This window comes from Tarenaya hassleriana, unplaced genomic scaffold, assembly GCF_000463585.1.
Source record: "Tarenaya hassleriana unplaced genomic scaffold, ASM46358v1 Cleome1002, whole genome shotgun sequence".
In the NCBI taxonomy this organism is placed as follows: domain Eukaryota; kingdom Viridiplantae; phylum Streptophyta; class Magnoliopsida; order Brassicales; family Cleomaceae; genus Tarenaya; species Tarenaya hassleriana.
The window spans coordinates 1,315-7,642 of record NW_010960212.1 but is presented as its reverse complement, the minus strand read 5'-3'; the positions used below and the strand labels follow the sequence as shown (position 1 = coordinate 7,642).

The window sequence follows — 6,328 nt, the reverse complement described above, 5'->3', positions numbered from 1 at the left end:
TCTTAGTTGCCTTATTAGTTTTAAATGAATTAACAAATTGTTTATATATAGTGGTGATATATTGTTTCAACTTTCAACTAATATGATGATAGCTGTGCAATATTACCAACTTGGACTTGGAGGGTTAGAATAAATATCCACATCAGCTACTTATTATAAATTATCAGTATTTGTGGTTTTTAAAATAAAAATTATTTATATTGCTCCGGATTAAGGTGTTTTCGATTTTATAAATATTATGGTGATATATATAATAGTTGCATTAAGGACTAATTAGGCTATCAAATGATCTAATTTGTTCTAACATTATCGATGAAGGTTGTCATTCAACAACTCCAATGATGATCATTTATTTTATAACCAGGATAGTTTCCGGACCTTCGGTCCGACTACATCCATCCTAGACCCGGAACCAACCTTTGTATATAGACCATTTTGATCCAGAAATCACATCTCTCCCCACTAGTGGAATCGAATCCATGATTTCGATGATGACTTTGACACCTCTCACCCATTGGGCCACCAACTGTTGGGTTTCATATTAATTTTCATTTAGCTTGGAATGGTGAGGCTTTTACGATGATTACCGACGACAACGATGAGTTGAACCACCAATCCACCATTAAGACTTTTATTAACAACACTTTCAGAATTTTATAAAATATGCATGCATAATACCTATAAATATACAAATATGTGAAAGGAATGTGGTTACGTACGTTACCCACAGGTTGTTCAACCATATTAAGACATTTTTAAAAGCTATCATTCACTTGGACACTCTTAAATTAGTAAAGAAACATATTAGAAATACATTGTCGAGAATTACAAGTGTAAGTGTTACTTAAAGATATAAAAAGTAATGAATTGAAACTTGAAAATTAAGATAACATTATATCTTGAAGAAAACGAATGGAAATTACCCCTCCATTAATCTAAAAACCAAAGTTTCAATCCCATTAAATAATTTTCTAACGATACGTATCGTTGGTCCAAATTCCAATGAAATTTATTTAAGACACGAAAATTCAATGGGACCATCGTCACGTGAGAACTGAAGACTTTGCTCTCTTATCCGGATCTCTCTTAACCGATTATTGCATTATGTATCAGAATTCACATTATTACATTCTCGGGTTGTAGAAAAACACGATGACAAATAGGCAAAGATAATGTTTTGGGTCTGCAAAATGGGCCCAATGTTGCTATATTCTACAATGGAGGCGAAATAAAAAACGATGTGGGTATGATAATGATAATTTGTCAAATTATAAATCAATTATTTGATAATATACATGGTAGTTTTCTAATAACATAATTTCAATTTAAAACAAAAGAATCAAATCTAATAAAAAAAATTAAAATAATGTATAAACTTTAAAATTAGTATAAAATTTAAAATTGTGTAGTTAATATGTAACTTATTGGCCAATCATACGGAACTTCGCCATTCTTATTCATATAGTGGTCTGTCACTTTTTTTTTGTGTGTGATGGAAGACCATTGCGTCTTCTTCCACATCAGCCTCTAAGTTCGATGAATATATATATATATATATATATGTCATATCAGCATTGATAAGAAAACCCACCGAGTGTCTTTTTTCTTTTTACTTCTAAAATGACTACAATAAAACAAAAATGTGATAAATGGATAGGATTACATAATGGAACAATTGCAAAAAGGGGGACAAGCTAAGCTTTTGGTATGTGTGGAGGGTCCTCCACAATTGAAGGCTCACATGCACATGCAGCATTCTCATATGGCTTGATGAGGCATTCAAAGCAAAGGGAGTATTAATTACTCTCTCATTCATAATTCATAATTTACACATGTATATATATATATATATGTGTGTGTGTGTGTAAATTGTAATATTGATGATTAATAGTGGCAAAGGGAACAAATATAGTGGAGGTCATGGAGGGAGGGAGCAATATATGGAAAAGGGCATGTGAGCTTTGTCTCTCTTCCCCATGTGCCCTTTTCACTTTAATTTGAGGCACTCCCTTCATTTTCTTGGCAAGCTATGGTGCACCATTCCCTCGCATACCATATATTATAAATTATTATTTAATATTTTGTATACTTATAATTGTTTTTCTTTTGTTCTCTTCAAAGTGAAGAAGCTCGCGCGGTTGACATTAATGCAAGAGATATCCTATATGTACGGTTCCATATATATATATATATATATAGCATATGCAAATGATATATAAATATTGATTGTCTGCATCTCTCATTGCAATGGGCTCTATGATCCGAAGCCCACAATATTAAACATACATCGTTCATACTTGTAGGCTTTCCATTAGGGTTCTATCTCGGACATCTTACCATGAAACTCGACCTGGACGATAAGAATCTTTGTAATCGACTCAGTACAGTCCGTACACCATTTATAAATAGATTTTCCGATTGGCTTCTTGACCAACACAATATACACGTAACATATTACAGATTTCTCTCCGTTACATTAAATTTTTATTAAAGAAAAAAAAAACGTACAAAGAAATGAATTAATTAAGTTTATTTGTTAACCACATTATTTAAAAAAAAAAGAGAGATTAAAAGAACAACTCCAACGCCTTAGAGGATTCGGACATCTTCACCGAGAAACAGAAACTCGAACCGGTTGATGATAAGAATCTCTTGTCTTCGACCACACTATGATTACTCTTCTTCACCAACCCTAATTCCCCATTCAAATCCTCATCCGCTGTCTCTTGGTTTTTCTTTAGAAATTCTCTGAACCACATAGCCGACATTTTAGGGTATCGTTTAAGGCCGTTGTTGTAATCAACGTAGAAAAGGCCGTAGCGGACTTCGTATCCGTTGTTCCATTCGAAGTTATCGAGCAACGACCACGCGAAATATCCTTCCACTTGGCACCCGTCCTCGCTGCAAAAACGTTCGTTTGTGGTTAACACGAAATCTCATCGATGATCATCATGCACATTATTAACAAGAAACTGATATTTTTACGGGTAAACTATATATGCTTACTTGATGGCTTGCTGCAGTTGATAGAGATGCTTCTTGTGGTACTCTGTCCTCTGTATGTCCATCAAGTCGAACAGCTTTGGTTTTTTGTCGCAGCTCGGATCGCAATATCCTGGATATAATTAATTAATTTAATTTCTTCAGTTTAAATGGGATAATAAATTAATAATTACGGTTTTTATTAATTTGAATTATACGGGTTTTTTTTTAATACCGTTTTCAGTGATTATAAATTTGTGGTTCCCGTATTTGTTCTTGGCGTAATTTAGAACTTTTCGGAGTCCCTGCGGATAGCTTATCACCCACTCTGCACCACCCTGTAGAAATATCATAGCACACGTCAGCGCATGCAAAGTTTACGTACAATTGTATAAGATAGCGTATGAATATATATATATATATATATATATATATATATATATGTGTGTGTGTGTGTGTAATGAAAACGTAAAATTATTGCAGCTCATTACCTGAATACCAATGGCCTTTCCCGCGACATTATGTTCTGTAAGAGAAACGAAGAAAACGAAGAAGCTTGGAAGTTAAGATGCGACAAATCGTGGACGAAATTTCTGAATTCGGGAGTAGTGGGTTTGACTTTGACTTACTTTTCCATTCGACGTGTTGGTCCGATCTGTAAGAGAGTTTCTCAGGGTCAATTTCGTCAATGTTTTTCGCGTAAACGCCGCTGTAATAATTTATTCCCACGAAATCGAAGGATCCTTTCAGCTTCTGAGATTGCGCTGCGGTGAATGACGGTAATCTTTCCCCGACTATTTCCCTCATGCATTCCGGATAATCTCCGTACACGGTGGGACCCATATGCCTATGAAGAATATAAATAAAAAACAAGTGTTAAAAACACTAATTATGTAATTAACATTCTGAATATTTTAGCTTATTATATATATATATATATATAAATATATACACGGTAATTATAGCAATAAAACTTTGTGTATAAGAAAATAAAAAGTGGCTTACCATCCGAGCATGAACTCCATGGCTCGGTCGGCTGCTTCAACATCTTTAACGCAGTTCCAATCATAGGGTTCGTACCACAAGGGACAGTGAGCGATCCCAATCTTCCCATCTTTGCACTGCAGCGAATGAACCATCAATTTCAATATTTCTTCAAAGAAAGACAACTAAAATAAAATAAAAAATAACGTAGAATTTAATGTTTTCATACGTTTTGGAAACTTCTGAAGGCTTCAACGGCTTCGGCATGGGCTAGAAGCAGATTATGGCTAACAATATAGACTTCATGACCGGAATTTCCAGCCTCACACGCGTTGTTGATGTACTTTGAACCACGTCCGGGCGCTTTCCGGCCCATGTCGTAGCCACCGTTACTGTAAACCCACGGTTCGTTGATGGTGACCCACAGCTTCACCCGGTCACCGAATTCTTCGAAGCATACGCTAGCGAAATCGCGGAAATCATCCCTGCATCCATCACGAATACCGTATTAGTTGAGATGTAATTCAGTATATAAAGTTTGGATTTGTTGGGAAGAATGGAAGATGGCGATATACTTACACAACTTTCTCGCTAAAAAAGCCGCCATATTCTTCTTCTAGGGCTTGAGGAATGTCCCAATGGAACAAAGTGGCGAGAGGAGTAATTCCTGCTCATTGTGTCACAAATAGATGATGTATATCATTACATAAACTTCATGACTTTATATATCGTTATAAGGAACTACGTTTTTGAAATTATAACCACATATATATATATATATATTATATATATATATATATATATATCTTGGAAACAAAGATTTTGTACGTACCATTTGCAAGGAGTTCGTCGATAAGGTCGTTGTAGAATTTGATTCCCTCCTTGTTCACTCCTTTGCTTCTTTTCCCATCTGTTTTCACAACATATGATTAAAAAAAGAACTAAGTCTTCCGTTTTGGTAAAACTGTCATAAAAGAACAACAAAGATCGAGGGTGAGATTTCGAGCTTACCGGGAAATATCCGAACCCACGAAATCGAGAATCTGAAGGCATTCATGTTTATGTCCTTCATTCTTTGGATATCTTCCTGTCATATTTTCAGCACACAGATATCAAGTTTAAACTAAGTACGTCAAGACGCCATTAAAAGATGAAGAAGAAGAGAAATTGTGTATTGTGCAGTTACCTTGTAACGATGATAGAAATCAACCGCCTCGTCTGCGTTGTTGTAACAATTTCTTTCTGCGAATTCCGATTGTAACGAAAATTTATTAAACTCGATTTAACAGAAAAAAAAAATGATTGTGGTCGAGCATGGGGAAGGTAGAAACCTGGAAATTTGCGAACGAAGTTGTCCCAAATGCTTTCTCCGCGAGAGCCTTCGTCCACGGCTCCTTCATACTGACATCACAAGTGCTGTGTTAATTGTTTTGCTTATATATATATATATATATGCATGTGTTTGTTATACATTATTCATGCATCCGTACGTACGTACGTGCACTCATAATAACTTTGAATACATATATATATGTATTTGTATGCAGATTTTACGTGAAATTAAGCTTTGTTTTATGTAGACAAGTGTACCTGGTAAGCTGATGAAGCAGTTCCAAACAGAAAATCCTCGGGGAAGGAGGCTCGGCTGAACGATTTGTTAGCAGCAACACGCATTTTCTTAGCCCTATTATAATTATAAAAAAAAAAGTTTAGAAAACTTCGTGAAAACTCATCTCACTGCTCATACACACCATATATATACAAACACACACATATATATATATATATACATGTATATAAGAAGATCTTATTCAAGAGGGTTGCACTAACAGTGTCATTGTTACAAGAATTGATCGGTCTTTTTGCCTTGGAGAGAAGAAACAAAGAATTTGTCGTGTGTGTGTTTTTTTCCTTACAGCAAAAAAATAAATGAATTAAAGAACAGAGATTTGTGAAATATGAAAGCTTATGCTGTGAGATTGTTCTGAGAGAAACAGCGAGCATATGGGCGCTATATATAGACGTGGGAGCCGGGAGGAAGCATCTGAAAAATAGGGCAACGCAGTCGTTAATTTCAAGTCAAACCACTTACGTATGCATATTCTATTGAGATGTTTGGACTGCCCTACTCCGTTTAGTCTTTTTGTGCGAACTTTGTTATAAATGTGCACATGCTCGTGATATTTTTATTTTTATCTCTCTTTAGTACAATTTTTGGATATTACAATAGTTGTGCTATATTCAAGATAACAATTATTATTTATTCATTGTCAAATAAATTTAATATAATATATATATATATATTATAAAACATTGAGTTGATTTTTGATCATTGATTGGTTTTCTCATCCAAAGATTATGG

The 6,328-nt window shown here is 34.7% G+C and overlaps 1 protein-coding gene across 1 annotated transcript; it reads right to left on the bottom strand.

The window, feature by feature from the left end:
- Positions 1-2,428: 2,428 nt before the first annotated feature.
- On the bottom strand, positions 2,429-5,640 carry LOC104804922 (beta-glucosidase 27-like). The gene is made up of 13 exons (XM_010529303.1): positions 5,557-5,640; positions 5,298-5,367; positions 5,153-5,208; positions 4,978-5,053; positions 4,799-4,876; positions 4,546-4,633; positions 4,196-4,451; positions 3,988-4,103; positions 3,612-3,829; positions 3,474-3,508; positions 3,218-3,320; positions 3,007-3,115; positions 2,429-2,901 (listed from the first exon to the last, which is right to left on the bottom strand). Exons 1-13 carry the CDS (start codon positions 5,638-5,640, stop codon positions 2,568-2,570), a joined length of 1,623 nt encoding a protein of 540 aa, XP_010527605.1. The 3' UTR covers positions 2,429-2,567.
- Positions 5,641-6,328: the final 688 nt, after the last annotated feature.

Excerpts from the sequence above, each read along its gene's own strand:
- LOC104804922 (XM_010529303.1), bottom strand. The coding sequence starts at position 5,640 with ATGCGTGTTGCTGCTAACAAATCGTTCAGCCGAGCCTCCTTCCCCGAG. Across the intron at positions 4,634-4,798 it reads CGACGAACTCCTTGCAAATG|GAATTACTCCTCTCGCCACT; the intron begins GTACGTACAAAA and ends CACAATGAGCAG. Across the intron at positions 3,321-3,473 it reads GAAAGGCCATTGGTATTCAG|GGTGGTGCAGAGTGGGTGAT; the intron begins GTAATGAGCTGC and ends ATATTTCTACAG.